The sequence below is a fragment of the Archocentrus centrarchus genome, chromosome 15, assembly GCF_007364275.1.
Source record: "Archocentrus centrarchus isolate MPI-CPG fArcCen1 chromosome 15, fArcCen1, whole genome shotgun sequence".
Classification (NCBI taxonomy): Eukaryota; Metazoa; Chordata; class Actinopteri; order Cichliformes; family Cichlidae; genus Archocentrus; species Archocentrus centrarchus.
Genome location: NC_044360.1, coordinates 22179102 through 22195730, shown reverse-complemented (window position 1 = coordinate 22195730; position 16629 = coordinate 22179102). Strand labels below are relative to the sequence as shown.

General features: G+C 40.2%; 1 protein-coding gene across 1 annotated transcript in view; it reads left to right on the top strand.

The window, feature by feature from the left end:
* Nucleotides 1–16629, top strand: part of macrod2 (mono-ADP ribosylhydrolase 2) — a 396729-nt gene that overhangs the window by 364943 nt on the left and 15157 nt on the right. The window contains exons 10-15 of the mRNA XM_030747747.1: nt 3412–3450; nt 5104–5163; nt 9989–10027; nt 10462–10506; nt 11809–11979; nt 12547–12600. Coding sequence (XP_030603607.1) covers nt 3412–3450; nt 5104–5163; nt 9989–10027; nt 10462–10506; nt 11809–11979; nt 12547–12600 — 408 coding nt within the window. The remainder of the gene's footprint in view (nt 1–3411; nt 3451–5103; nt 5164–9988; nt 10028–10461; nt 10507–11808; nt 11980–12546; nt 12601–16629) is intronic.

Sequence of the window (16629 nt, the reverse complement as noted above, 5' to 3'; positions counted from 1 at the left end):
TACACTCCTCCACTAATATGATCCGGGTGGCTGCCCACAAGCTGGGCTCCATCTCGTCTTCTCCTCAATCAGCCACAGTGCTGACAACATTAACACAGACCACAGAACTGCAGAGGCTGCTGCATTCTCTCCAACTGTTTCACTGACTTTCCAGTAGACGTTTATTTGCATAGCTTTTCATACACACTGTATGCTCCTCGCCCCCTCAACCCCCGACACACGCATCGACCATCAAATGTCCATAGTAAAAGAACCACACCACTCCTTTTACAGCAGTAAAGCTGTGGTATGCACAGGCTTTTATCACACACGTGTAATTTGTTGACGGAGGATATGAATGGGTGCAGGAACCCTGTGAGGGGTGAAAATGAAGTCTGCGTTGGTTTCACAGGGCTATCCCTCAGGGCAGGGAAATGAGGAGACCATGGTGTGTTAGTGATGTTATTGTCAGAAAGCACACTGGGTTTCTCAGTCAGCTTTAGCATATATGAGGATCCAGCTTCAGCCCATCATATTTGAAAATGTTAGGGAGCTTGTGCATAAATCAGACATGAAAATGGACAAATATGTATGCAGCCTACCAGCTTATCTGTTTTTTTTGTATTGGCTAGTCATGGTTACCCGCTGATAAGTTAGAGGTTTAGGACTTGCTCAGTTATAGGACACTATTTTAAATCTAAATATACCCTTATCGTTTCTCACCGGGTATTCCAATATGTGAGCGAATATGTAACCCTACAGGAATAGTTCATTCACTGCCTATCAAGAATTTAATGATGGGGTCAACCCTTCTTTCCTACAGTTAGATGAGAGGATCAATAACACTCACATATCTATCTGTTAAAAAGCCGGAGACAGATGGCTTATCTTAGCATTGCATTAGACAGTAGGAAAGAGCTAAGCTCTGTCAAAAGTGGAGAAAAAAATATAGTACTGTGCAAAAGTCTTGAAGTCATTTCTTTATATTTTGCTTCCAAGAAGCCATACTTATAATTTTTTTTAAAGTGGTTTTGAGCAGTAGTTCTCCAGGCTTTCTTTAAAGTCTTTCAAAGTTTTTCTTTGGACATTGGCTGCCTTTTAGCAGCCTGCCATAAAGAAAAACATCATTTGTTTCCATTTCTTTAGTTGTCAAATGTCAAAGATAACACAGTTTGACAGACATAAAATTGCATTTTTGCACCAACAAGGTGATTCCAAAAGAACTATTAACCATCTGGAAGACGTCTGATTGGTAAAAGCTTCATTTTTCAGCATGACGTTGATCCCAAACACACTGGCAATGCAGTAAAAGCAATCCTGGATAGGAAAACACACAATGAAACACTATCAGTCATGGATTGGCCTCCCCAGAGCCCGGACCTCAACATTATTGAAGCAGTGTGAGATCATCTTGACAGAGAACGGAGCAAAAGGCAGCCAACATCCAAATAAGAGCTTTGGATGTCCTTCAGGAAGTCTGGAGGACTATTCCTGAAGGCTACTTAAAGAAATTACAAAATGCTTGCCTGAGAGTTCAAGCTGTTCTAAAGAATAAAGGTGGTCACACTAAATGTTGTTTCAGGAACAGAATCTGGTGCAAAAATCTGCCAAGTCAAATCTGTGGAGCTATCCACTGCGACAACCCCATGTGAATAAGGCAGCAGCTGAAAGTTACCAAATATTGACTTTCAAGCTCAGACTGTACAAACTTTGTTTTCACCTTTTATACTGTATTTGTATGTATGTTTACACATTTCAATAAATCTCTGCACTGATTTCCTATTTTCCTACCAAAATATAAAGAAATGAGGGGTAGCTCAAGACTTCTGCACTGCAGCCTACCTGCACATTAGCGTATCTTAAGATCACTAATCCACATTTTATATAATTTATTTTAAAAAAAATCTTTTTAAAAAGCTGAAAAAAAATATTTGGCCTGGGAACTTTCCTGGAGTTTTGTGGTGGTTTTTAGATTGCTGTTTCCCTTCTTAGAGAGTTTATGCAAAGCTAACCGTGTCCAGGTTATTGTTTCACATTTAGCATACAGTCATGAGAGCAGAATCATTCCTGTCAACTAATTCCCAGAGCATGAATAAGCCTGTTCTCCAAAACAGTGTAGTTGAACAGCTCATACTTTCTCATCAGTTATCAAATCATGCCATCCCGTGTATGTGTATGAGATTTATTTGACATTATGGCATAGAAAGAAAGCAGGAACCAGATAAAGATGTCACATACTGTCATTCTGGACTACACAATATACTGCACCTTCCCTATATTGAGCTGTGATCATAGCAGTATCATGTGTGGCCATAGATGAGACACCTGATGTTTCCATTCTTGCACTGTTGTAGTACTGTATCAGTGGACCTTCCTTTGTTTCCCCAAGCAGGGTTAGATTAATGCACTGTACCCTTTTATTCAGTGTTATACAAAAGAAAAGTCTGTCGCTGGATCCACTGGGAGCTCTGATGGTTACACTTCTACAGAACAGATGACAACAGCCTTTCATCAAAGCCAACGCTTGCTTTTGCTTGTTAACCACAGTGCAATCATTTCACAGACTCCTGCACAGCCACACACACATAAATATAGACGTGCCCTCGCGAATAATGTAATCCATTCATATGAGCTGTGCACATAAAAAAAAGCAAGTACACATGTACTGTGTATATAGTGGCCTGGCACAAGGCATCTAGAGGCATGCTGAGCTGTGCAAGATCTGAGTGTCTGTGAGTGTGTATTGTGTGTGTGTGGGAGCCGTGAGCAGGCATCCACAGTTCCTCTCTCACCTCATCTCTCACTCTGCAGTTCCTCCTGAAGCATAAACATCCAAAGCATCCGTTTCATCTCTCACTGTGCAACTCAACTCATCCACCCAGAACACCTCTAGTACACTCGGTCTGTCTCACACAATAGACTTACGGACAAAAGAAAAGAAAATCAAAGGTTTTATTTTTTTTTCTTTAAAGACGCAGTTGTCCACTCCAGCCCGCAGTCCCTGTATTTTCAGGAAATGGGAGGTTTTGTGTCATTTATGCTGAGCCTCCCAGTATAGATATAATTGGAAAAGAATGTTTCATGAATGTGACCCCCTCTCCCCAAACATATACCCACATACTCAGTCATTTGGTGTAATAACTCTCTATATCCAAGGCCATCTGGTGGGAAATTGAAGGAGGTTGTTGAGTGTGATGAGGAACAGGAGGTGAAAGAGTTTCAACGACGAGCTTTTGGAGCACATCAGGGGGATCATATTTCCCTGATTCACAGGGAATGGTGCAGGTTCTAGTCCCATTGTTTGGTTTCAACAGACATCATTATGGCATCATAATACCGTGCTCTAATATTATAATAGAGTTGCGATGACTCGGATCGTGCATTATAAAAGAGCTTGGTTTGACACGCTGTCGTTTTCCCCCCCTCTGCCAGACAATGACATGGAGGTTACAAAGGAGCCGCTGAAGGAAGGTGAGTGACAGAATATTTCATGGTTGCCTTTTCACCTTAACACCTCCATTAAAGCACACAGAGGGTGAGTGAGTGGTGTAGCTTCAGCTTATGACAGTGATTTGCTAGGTTTTACGAAGCAGATGAAATTGAATGTTTATGCATTTAACGACAAGTTGAATCCCAGGCCTGACTCATCGCTGTTAAAAATACTTCATGTCAGGTGCATTACATTACAAGAGCTTATATCAAAGCCAATTCCCAATGCCATTCTCTTCATCCGGCTTACGGGCACAATGCCTTCAGACCACCTAAAGCGAGTGACAAAGAAACAGCAGAGCTACATCCCTCCACAGTGTGCACCAGGTGATAGCACAAACACAACTGTCAGCACATAATGCTTTTATCACCACACCATCTTGGCACAAGGTCTGAACGTACCAGATACTGCTTATCAAGATAAACTACTGACATTTGTCTGTGCACTGATGTCCTGAATAAGCAATGGCACAAGCTGATGGCCACATGGAAGCGTGTTTGAATAGCAGAAACAATAGGCATAAGAACAATAACAGCAGTTTGGCTTTTACTTGCAGACACATAAAATTCTGTTTTATGAGATGTCTGATAAAATACCGCCTGTAGCAATTTTCTCCAAGGTACAGTGGGTTTTGCAAAGCAGTTCATGAAGAGGTTTTTTTTTTTTTTTTTTGGTTGAAATTTTGATCACAGTGGGATTTACAGTGAGGTTTTCCACATCTAACTGCTGAAACGTCATAGTACATGTGCAGCCGTCTAAGCGAAGAGCGTTGTTAGTTTTACTGTCTGCAGAAGAAAGTCTTCAGATTACTGTAGATGTAGAACCGAGGGTGCTATCAAAATGTTTTCCTCCAAAAGTCACCCCCATGATCTGCCAATTACACGCATGTGTGTTTTCAATGAGATTTCACTTTGGGTGAACATAAAAGGGCTGTTTTATAAGTGCTCTGTAAAATGCGATATTCCAGAGTGAAACAATGTGCACGTAATGGCTGAATCGTAAAGACTTGGCCGAGAGGAACTGCTTTTGAGTTTGTCTCGACCAACTATGTTGTTTTTTTATTGTGTTCCTCACCAGTTATTTTACACTGCATACTTTATAATAACACAGCACCAGACTATACTGAAACAACCCCTGATAATTCCTGGCTCCGTTGTATCATCATACTAGCCCTTTCCTGGTCCAGTTTGGCCTTGTTTGATGGGCTTCTGCACTGGTGCCAAGCACTGGCCTTTTATTCTGCTCCATCAGCCAGAGTTTGAATCAGTCAGCCTGGAGCCCATTCAAAGGCTCAAATGACTGCAATTCTCACATGGAATGATGCTTTTGTCCCAGACTGTGGTCTGGAGTTGGTGTCAAAGCCTCACATTCTTCCCTTCTCTCCCACCAGCGTCATTTTTATCAAGCAGGTATAAAACAAAACACAAGAGCCATCACGCTCTCCCACAGGCTTTTGTCGCATGGTCCATAGAGACAGAATGGCCAAGAATAATCACTGCTACAAAAAGTCAGCTTTAGTCACACCACTCACTCCCCTAGATGCCAGAATGGCATGCCCTTTTCATCCTGATAGGATTTTGGGATACGGATGTGTCCGTCCAACTGAACCACCGTTTATTTTTGTTGATTTATAGATAACACACCACCGTCTACAAAATCCACAACCAAGGAAGAAAGTGAGGACAACAACAGAGGTAGAGTATCCTTGTTCTGACTTCGTATGTCTGTTTGCACGTGTGTTCATTTTGATTCCTTCCTCTTAATACGCCAAGTAAACATTATTGGCAGAGGAAACACTGGTATGTGTTTACTTAAAAAATTGTTGTGTGTGTATAAAGTAAGAGTGTTCTCTTGGTCAGTAATCTCTTGCTCTTCTGATGCCAAGTTCCTCTTTGGGGAAATGAATACAAGATGAAGCTTGGTCTTTTTAAAAGAATGTTTTCTTAGAGGCAAACTTGTTTAAGAAGCCATTATCTGGCTATTCTGCAGTTTCAGCCCCTTTGGATGTGTAATATTGAAACAATTATAGGCTTCTCCGATACGATGGACCAAAGATAATTAGATTCTTACACTGGAGGGTGTTAGTAGGCAATTAAAATCGTACACCATCCATTTGTCTTCAAGCCTTAAGGTTGCAAGGAATTTTTTGAAGATAGCAGTCATGGCTGTTGTCTTTGGGGAGACCGTTCCTCTCACTGATTGTGAGAGGCTGGTCTAGATAGTGCAGTCACTTCAAGGGCACCAATGCATTCTGTGTTGCTCAACAAAGCACAATAAGTCATTTCTCCCTGCCTCTTCAACATACCTTTGCCATAATCCACAGTAATTCAGTATGATTCACAAATTCAATCATCAGCATTAGAAGGGCATAAGTATTTTGTAATAATCTTTATAAATCCTAATTTATCAGGCCCCGCAGCTTAATAGTAACTAATCCATTCACAAAAGGCCTTGGCACAGCTTTCTAGCATGAGAACAGTCAGTCCTTGACACAACCTCTCTCACAGGAAAGCAATGAAATGATTTTGTGCTGCCTGCACTGTAAAGGTTAGGCCTGGTTCAATGGAGCAAATAGGTGGGATTAATCATCGAAAACACTCAGATGTTAAGATAGCACAAAGCAAAGAAAACGCTAAGTGCATGAACATGCTGTCAGTGACGTCAAACATACATTCTAAGGTGTTTGAGAGCTTCATACCACCTCTGTGAACCAGTGGAAGATCTTCTATCAACAGAAACATGTATTTCACTCTTTCATAGAGTATAGTCATTGGTAATGTAGGACCATTAAAAAAAAAAAAAATCAACTCTGCAGCAGAGTTGGTGAAGTGTGTCTGTCAATATCCCTCTGTGGGATCCATTATTCTTCAGGGAATTCACACCACAGTCCATGGGTCAGAGGAGCTTTTAGTCACAGTACTGATGAAGGGAAAACATCAAGGTTTTCTCCAGTGTTTTCCCCTGATAAATACACTGGTTAGTGGACTGAAGGTAATTATAGGATCTATCTGTCCCACACACAAACTGCTGCGCTTACAGTTGTTTTGTCACCTCACAAGCTAAATGAAGGACGGCGGTTAAAAGCGCAGAGTTAACACAGACACCCAGCCCAGATATTATAGAGCAAATAAACTGTGCTAGGACTCACCATTTAAACAGCATAGCAGCTTCTCTCTTTTTGAACATTAGACAACATCAAAATGCATCTCACATCTTGCTTTGTGACTGTGCATTACATAAATTTCATTTTATTTTCTAAAATGATATTTCATTATACAGCATACCATGCATGATTAGATCATATCAAAAGAACAATGCAGGTGGTATTTAGATTCGATAAACAGTATTTTTAATTCTTGTTCAAAGGACGCTAACACGATTCATCGTCATATATCCCTGAGGAGTATTTGAAATGTGGGGGTCACACATTGACTCTGTGTGTGTGTGTGATGAGCTGTGCTGTGATGTAATCCACATGAAACAGAAGCACAGCATGTAGACGCTACAAGCTATAGAAAGAAAAACCAAGAGAGGTAAAAAGGTGACTGAGACTCGGAGGCGATCGCTGGCACAGAGTTCCAAGCTAGACTGTAACCTCTTTAGAGCACACCTGAGTTGGCAAGGAGCCCTACAGTGCCTATTATTTGATATCAGATTGGAATTAGTGAGATTAGTGTGTTACAGGACACAGTAAAATGCAGACAATCAATGCCTGGTTGGGTCTGTTTGCCTGGAATGCTTGAGTTTAGTGGGAAACACCCGAGATAGAGAGGGGGGGAGATGGTGGGATGTGGCACAGAGTGGACATGCAGATTAATAACGCTACGTGTGGACAGACAGGAAGCCTCTCTGTGGGATACCATCTAGCTCCGTGGTACCTTGTAAAGCATCTCTCACAAACGCACTTACTCTTTGGTTGTACAAACACATATCACGTGCAAAAGGTCTTTGAATGATTGCTGTTGCTCATCTCAGAGCCCCTTTTTCCTTTACACATGTCTCATGAATTTTTCACATTCCCTCATTTTTTATCTTTTTTTTTTTTTTTTTTTTGGTCCTTTGCTCCACTCGGCTTTAATAAAAGGAATAGCAGAAAGGGCTGGGGGAAAAATGGAGCCGAGCTAATGGTTGGGTGTGTATGTATGTGTGTGTTTGTGTGTGTGTGAAAGTGTGCGAGTGTGCACGCATTCCAGTTAACTGGCTCCCATTTCCATTTATTCCCGTCTGAGATATTACTTTTATTTACTAGTAAACATCACCTACAGGTGATGTTTACTTAACAGCCGTGCAAGTAGGGTACACCAGAAAGGTTGAATATCAGCCTGTAAATTATTTATGTCCTTGTAATACTGTACCCCTGAATCTGATGTAGACATAAATAAATCATTTAAGTGTGTGTGAGACTAACATTTTATTCAGAAAAACATTCAGCTTTTGCTCAGTCAACAGAAGTGCAGGCAAGTACCTAAAATTGGCTTTTTGTCACTATGTTTCTTGAAGTGGAATTCATCAGAGTATTGACACTAAAAGTCTCGAGGTGTTGCCCAGACCCTTCTCTGTGAAGTATGTCAGACCCTTATTTACAGTGACGACAGTATTGTATAGCGAGCACTGGGTCAGAAAGCTATGACAATGCTGCCACCTGCTGTTTGGGATTTATGAGTGAGCAATGTCCTGGAGGTGTTATTTGGGTTTTTGCCTTGTAAAGAGAGAGGATTTAAATGGATCGTACCTCAGAGCCTTTATAAGTCACATCTGCCCAACACTTTTTTTTTTTTCGTTTAATTTTTGCTCTGTGTGTGTGTGTGTGTGTGTGTGTGTGTGTGTGTGTGTGTGTGTGTGTGTGTGTGTGTGTGTGTGTGTGTGTGTGTTTGCGGATTTTATCCACAACCATGGTGTCCTTTATCACAAATTGAATGCGGTTTCATTCAATATGCCAAATACAAATGATCAAATAACAAGGAGGAAATTACAGTCTGCCTTTTGTCATATCTGATAAATGGTTGTTTGGGATCATTTTAGACAGACACAAGGCCCTTGCATAATTTTAAACAAAAAAAGAAAGATTTTAGGTGACCTCGAGGCAAGTGGAGCATTCAACTTAAGCTGTTTTCCCCCAATGAAGTATTCTTTTCAGCCCCCCGTCTGTGGCTCTATCTCAAATGCCAGTCATGATTAATAGAAAGGCTCGCCATCTACTGTGTGTCACCAGCATTCTGCATGATGGACAGAGATACTTGAGACAAACATGCAGAACTGGTAGAACTGGCCTTTTTCCCATTTAATAGAGGCTGGCATTTTTATTGTTCTGAGAGCAGGGCAAAATTGCATAGATATGAAAAATGGTTTCTCTCTGCAGCTTGTTAAAAAAGCAATTATAGAAGCTGCACAATAGCCATTGTAAAGCATGTTCTCTTATTGGTGTCATGGCTTTCATTTACTCAATTTGTCCCCAAATGTCATTGGTTTATGTGTGTGTCTGTGAGTAAGAGTGCAAGACAGCAAGAAAGCGGTGAGGAGGGTGGGAGTCGTAACAGATAGGATTTTTATTCATATTAAATTCTGCCTTTTGTGCATACGGTGGACATATCTATGGAGTTCAGTTTATAGGAGGACGTAACTGGACAAAAGCGCTAACGACTCGAAATTTTAGTTTGGTGATGATTTTTCCTGCGTGTAACGCATGAGTAACATTCTCCAAATATTACTATACGTGCAGCATATAAATGTTTTTATAGGAAAAGTTGTAATATAGTGATTTTTTGTTTGATCATAATGAAAACTGCAAAAACAATCGTATTCGATATAGCCGACTGGGGCGAGCTAGGGTAGCATTGCTAACATGGTACATGTCAGCATGGTTGTGTTACTTTATGCATGTTACACCGCAAATATTCAAAGTCCAAAACACTACTGTGCCTTATTACTCACATAGTGGACCCACTGCTACAATTCTAAGAGCCTCTTCATTGTAACAAAACTGTGTGAAAGACTGACCCCCATGTTTGTCCCCCGAGTACTTAAAATTAGTACTTAATCACAACAAACAGTCACCTCAAGGCGCTTTATTTTGTAAGGTAAAGACCCCTCAATAATTACAGAGAAAACCCAACAATCAGAACAACCTCCTATGAGCGAGCAATTGGCGCAAGTGGGAAGGAAAAACTCCCTTTTAACAGGAAAGGAAAAACACCGGCAGAACCAGGCTGAAGGAGGGGCAGCCATCTGCCATGGCTGGTTGGTGGTGAGGGGAGGGAGACGGGGCAAAAGACATCCTGTGGATGTGGCTGTGTGTATCATATGTTTTCATCTTAGGAACAAAAAAGATTTTAGATTGGAGGATGCTGTTTTGAAATGTGGTGTCAACACCCTCAAGATATATCCTTTGCCTAAAGAAGTCAAACAGTCAAACAGCGATCACTGTTATGACCGTTTCCTTTGTTTTTCAAAATGAATGACTGGTATTGTTCATATACATGGCTCTGTTTGGCTGATGGGTTTTTTTCTCTCCCTTTTCAGGTACAGAGGAAGCAGGTGATGAAGAAGAGGGTGACAATGGTAATGTAGCTCTACGGACCATTAACGCATGTTCTGAGCCTCTCGGCTCTACCAATGCTTTTTGATGTCATTTGTCATCAAAAATTGAATTTTTTTTCTTTGTTTCAGTTCAGTCTTTCCATCCTGTGTGCCACCACTCTAACAAAAAAAAAAAAAAAAAAGTTCTCTTATCACAGAAGCTTGGAACAAAGAAATCCCTCAATTATGTATGGCTTTAGAAGTGACATTCTTTTTCCCTTCGTTTTTGTCACTTAATTTATGCATGTCTTTGTGGATCCGTTGCTCTCGTACTGTAGAACAAAGACAAAGCTACAGAAAGAGATGGAATGAAAAGGCTGTTTGAGGTGATATCGAAAGCCAAGTCAATTCAACTCCAGACGCTAGCACTAAACTCGTATGTTTTCCACTCTTTTGAATTCCTCTTCTCTTTCTAGATGAAGATGCAAATCAAGATGTGGAGATGGAGAGTCAACCCGCAGGTATAGTACAGTTACAAATCAAGGAGCCAGCAGTGGTGGGGGTGTAATTACATGTTCTCAGGGTGCAAATTGCCACTACTATAGCTAGCACTCACTCAGACAGCGATGGGCAGGAGTCCACATTAATCTCTTATCTTTGGAGAAGGCTGGAATTGTGTGAGTTGACCAACAACAATTGCCTGCTCTCCCTTTTACTTTTGTTCAGAGGGTTTTTCTTTTTTTTTTCCCCTTTTTAAACCAACCTGAGCTGTCTTGTCAGCATAGCAGAAATAAGTAGTATATAGGACTTTAAATGTGTATGTATAACACATCCAGAAGCTCTGATGTGTTGTGTTATGCTGACAGCAAGAGCGTTAAATGGACTGTATGTGTGTGTGAATGTGTGTGTTATAAAGGGGCAACCATTAACTTTGAGCCAGAACCATTTCTCTTTTCTGAATATCCTCTGTGCTGCTGCTATATAATTAAGATTCTGCATTTGCATACTGGCAGCGCCTCGTCTCTCCTCTGTTTTTGTTTTATTCAAATCCAATCCCATTGACAACGATTTGACAGATAGAGCTTCTCTGAACATGAATTTTGTAGATATTCTATGAGCGAGTTATAGCAAATGCTACCCTGGGATGATATCCAAGACCTGAGATATGTAATTACTTTCTCATGAGACATAAACAGAGTTAGGACCTAGGAAGAGCAGAAATATACAATTTAAAACAACACCTGCAGGATAATTCTGCTAAAAAAAAAAAAAATGCAGTAGTTGCATCATTCTCAAATGTGTGTGTGCTGCAGGTGAAAGCCCGCCACCACAAATCAATATGTTGTTCAATTTGTGGTCTTGGTTACTCAGTAAAATGTAGTCTTTGTGCAAAGACCAATATTAGCCAATTTATCTCCATCAAATACTCTTTTCATCCACATTTAACTTTTTCATTTCTTTTAACCCTCATATTTTGTTCTTTTACTACTAATACTATCCACATTTTTAAAATATAGCTGACTTTCCTTTCAAAAAGTCAAAAAGACCCCCTTGGATATGCTGCACACCACCTAAAGACAACCTTAAAACCTCCAGCATTACAACTCTTTAGAAAAATGTTCCTTCTTTTCTGTTACTTCCATTCAAACTGACAAAGAGCTACCTGTTAGTGTGGAAACGTTTGAGAGATTTCTGTCAGGAGTAATGAAGTACAGGTTTGTCTGTGTCACATGTAGCAGGGTTTAATATTAAGGGCTCTGACTCTACAGTGCCTGAATTAATCTTTCAAAATGTGCTTTCTTTTTTCTTTTTTGTCTCTTTAGATGATGAGCCGGCAAACACAGAGCCAAAAGAAGACCAGCAGGGCGATAATAATGAAAACCAAGCTCAAGAAGACAATGAAGACACTGGGAATGTCAACGATGCACGTCCTGACGATGAGAAAGACAAAGGTGAAGAAAATGACATTAACGACAGCAAGGATGAAAACAAAGGTATGTCGATAAGGGCAGTTTGAGTGTGTGTTTTATCCCTTTGCATCACAACCTTTGAGGCACTCAGTATGATGTCCTTGTTTTTCATTTGTTTCCTACAGTACACACAGTACTAGTCAAAAGTTTGGACACATTCATGGGTGACTGGTACTGTTCTTAAATATCCACAGGGGACTAAGGCAGGAAGATATGAATAAATCAGTTTAGTCCTCGAAACACTGCAAACTAACCAAATAGAAACAGATGTTAAGATTTTTTGCTCTGTCAGTGATGTAACATTACTGTACATAGCTGGTTAATAATAAATTCAGAAAAAGTAATTTAGCTCCTGCTATATACTGCAGATTATATCTATGCAGACACAATAAACAGACCCAAGTAAGGAGGTCTCATACTGTATGGAGGCAGAGTCTCACGGTCCACAGCACTTACACATTTTAAGGCATATTAACAGAGCTGCTTTGACTGAAGATGAGGCAGGTTGAGCTTTTTCTTTTTTTTGGCAAGTCAATGAAGACACTTGTGTCATGTTAGTGTAATAGAACATCTGCTTCCTTTTCGCAACAGAAGAACAGCAACCTGCTCCGATGGAGTTGACACAATCTGAGGAGAATATGGAAGGTAAGATCCGATTTGTTGGACTTCATTTAAAGTGAGTCCAAATCACTGAATGTGATTTTCTGGTCCCGTCTGATGTGTTTGTTTACTGCGTATTGAATTTGTATTTTTATTTAAAATTTTCTCTTTGTCTCCTGTTAGTGTTAGAAATGCTAGTTTTCAGTCTCTGTCTACCTGAAATCCAATTCCTCACCCATGAAACATCAATCACTATAAAAAGCCATAATCACTGCAGGGAGCCACAAGCGACAAAACACATCTCCAACAGCCATGATGGAGATGCTGAGAACAGCCAGCATCACATTACAGCATATTCTAAACTTATCACTGACTATTATGACTATGTGGAATACACATTGTTCTTTCTTTGGCAGATTTTCTCTGAACTGATCATTTCAGTCATAAAAATTACTGTATTTAGCTGTCAGCTTGGTGAAGATGGTGACAAACCATCTATTTCTTGCTTTGATTAACTGAAGTCACTTTGAGTAACTGCAGCCACTCCAATAATCAGACTTGCCTTGCAGACTAGCGGTAGCAGCAGATTCTTTCTATACCTCATACCTACTTAATTCAGAACTTGTACCATTCAACCTGTAATTCAGTAGTGCTCTAATTTTCTCTTAGAGTCTGGTGTGGAGTAACATTTGGGTAACAGATAGCTGAGCATAGCGAGAAGCTAGGATTAGAAGAGCCTTTGTAGGAGAATCTTTTATCAACAAATCCTTTGAAAACTGTTGAGTCTAATATACAATCCAAGGCCTTATACAGCTTATTGCTCTGTCCTATAAACCAACATTGATGTCCAAAACAGTTCAAAAACAAACCAATGGGCTAAACCATCACAATGGTTAGTTGCTTCTTCATCAGAGTGAGCATTTACAGTAAGAACAAAGTATCAGGCCTGCTGTCAAATAAAGGATAGTTAGGTCAAAAGGTATTCAGTGATATATGAAGATAATGTTGTTGTTTGACCAGAATAAAACTATTAAGCATATTTGACTAAAGAAGAAGTCAGTATGCAAGTAAAGTTCTAAGATATTCAACTTAAATTGTACTTTACAGATACTTTATTGTAATCTCTCTTTTATCAAAGTTTCCACACATTTAGCCTTCATTTATTTAAACGTCTTGAAGCCAGCCACTTGCAGGCATTTCTCTCAGCACAGCCTGGGTTTGTTTCTGCACAAATAGATTAACTGTCTTTATTGCCCACCAACTTTTCTCTGGCTTCTCCCTGAGTAATTCTCTTGAGAAGTTAAGGCTAAAGTTTGGAACCTCAGCCACCCCTCTTCCACTAACACAAAGGTCTCAGCCACTCACTTGCCTCCATTTCACTTTCTCTTTGACTGACATTCAATTAATTTAGTGTGAGAGTGAGCATTCCTGATAGATCTGTCTCAGATAGCCTTCTCCATCCTCCCTGAAAGCCAGTGAAATATAGCCTTCAAACTCTACAGGATTTCCTTCAGTGGAAAGCTTCACTCCACCCTGTTGACTGTGTCTTGCCTGAGCCCGCCACTGTCTGTCACTGTCTAGGTTTCCATAGGCTACACACTGCGTGGCGGCACAGTCGGGCAGTAAACAGTGGTGTCACTCCTGATTGCAGGCAGATTGCATTTTGTATAGCTGAGCAGGGCCTTGGACAGAGTGCAAACCCAAACGGTCTCAGATACTGAATCTCATGCAGACCAACACAGCCTGGATTAGCCATGCATAACCAGCTATTCACAAGACAAGACCAAATGATTCCAGAGCAAATAACCTTTTATTAGACATAAGTGTAATCAGGCTCCCTGCTCATGGCCACTGAAAGGAGTAATATAATGGTTCATAATGATAGGACTAGTGAGTAATAAATCAAACAATTTGAGGACATAATATTAGGTTGCTACTCATATACGCACACATCTCACGCATTTGTGTGTGTCTGCAAGGATCTTCCATGCCTGACCTTCTGCTGGACCATTTTAGGTTTCAAACATTATCTTCCAGATAAATATTAATGTGTAGGTGCACATAAAGATGAGAGTATATATATATCCACTCTTCCCATCATGTTACTTTTTGATTGTCTGATGTTTTGACAGAAGCAATCATTGAAAGTAAAATGTACCTTGGGTTAAGCTTTGTAGCACATTTGTACATTTATGGAGTACCTGAATAATTTTGAACATTATCTTGCCATTTTCCATTCAGTTGAACAAATGTTGCATCAGTCTAATCTACATTGGCCTCATTTCCCCAAGAAAGGATTCATGTGTCTCATTTAATTCTAAATCTTTGATAAACTGAATCATTTTTCATACTTTTCAAAGTGCCCATAACTACTTAGCTACACTGGTAGCCTGGCTTCCCAATGCAGCCTTTCTTTCCAGGTCTACCTCCCCCAAATTATTCACAGACAATTTTTATTTTAGCATCCTTCCACGTTCCATGTTGTCCTCCATAGTGTTCATCCAGTAGCAGCATGAATTCTGCTCCGTGCCACTCTGTCACTCTGAATTTGACATTGTTGTGTATTGCATTGCAAGTGCAACAAAAAGTACTTTTAAATCCTTGAGTGTCCAGAGCGTATGGACTCAAACTGATTGGAAATCGCCTCAGAATGTATTTTGGATCCAAATTGCAAAAATCTTGTCTGCTGTCCAGACTTTCTAAATCCATTCTGGATACAATCTGAACCGTGCCATAAAACGGATTTGGGCTGGCAGTCTCAGCAAGGCCTGGATAACTTGGCTGCATGCACCAATATCAAATGTGTATCCATAGGAGCAAAATGATTCAAACATGCTTATTATATATAGTATATAAATAATGTGCCCTCTTAGTGTGAACTAATGTTACCAATTCAATCACCTCCAGAACTCTCTTTTTACAAGAACTAGCCATATCTGACTTTCCTCTCCTCCTGCCAGCAGTTCTGACAGTCACAAAAATACACCTTAACCTCCGCTTCAAAGACCAAAACCACTTGTGAACAAGCAGCTGGCTTTGGGCTCAATGTGTGTGTGTGTGTGTGTGTGTGTGTGTGTGTGTGTGTGTGTGTGTGTGTGTGTGTGTGTGTGTGTGTGTGTGTGTGTGTTGAGTGTTGAGTTTGTGACTGAAAAACAAAAAGAAACAGAGGTAATTACCATAAAGCCTATAGGAATACAGGGAAACTGTTTAGTATTTCTTCCCTAAAGTGTATTACAGAATCTTTTTTCTAAATCATTCTTAGAAGCAACTTTCTGGTAAGGAACGTGAATTTCTAACCTGCATTGTAGCCACAACTTTAAACATTGTAAATCTAAATATAAACTGCCGATTTGCTCAGGGTGGCCAAGATTAAAGAGAACTCTGATGCTCTTAAACACAAAGTCAAGGAGAAATCGGTTCAGAAAAGAAGACTCCTTGGCTCTTGTTGAGTAATGCTTTCTAATTTGTTGCTGGGATAATTGTTCACTTGTGTACATCAATTCATTGACCACAGAGCAGGATTTGCAGTAGCTGTAACAGACATCAAACAGCTACACTGTGGTTGTGGATGCATTCTTATTTAAAAATGACCCACTTGGTATTTTCTTGTCTTTTAAATATTCATACCGGGAGACCACGCTGATTAACCTCATAATGTACAGTTACACTGTACGTATTATTATTCACACAGACACTGTATATCTCTACAACTTTCTTAAGAACCATCCTACATCTGTGATGTTGCTGTCAACACTGGTTGACACCTCGCAGCTTTCACATACTCTGTATTGCCAAAAGTATTTACTCACACATCCAAATCAATTAATCTGGGTGTTTCAATCACTTCCATGGCCACAGGTGTATAAACCAAGCACCTATGCAGACTGCTTCTGCAAACATTTGTGAAAGAATGGGTCGCTCTCAGGAGCTCAGTGAATTCCAGTGTGGTACCGCTGTGCAACAAGTCCAGCTGTGAAATTTCCACACTACTAAATATTCCACAGTCAGGTGATAGTGGTATTATAACAAAGTGGAAGTGATTGTGAACAACAGCAACACGTACATAAAATCACA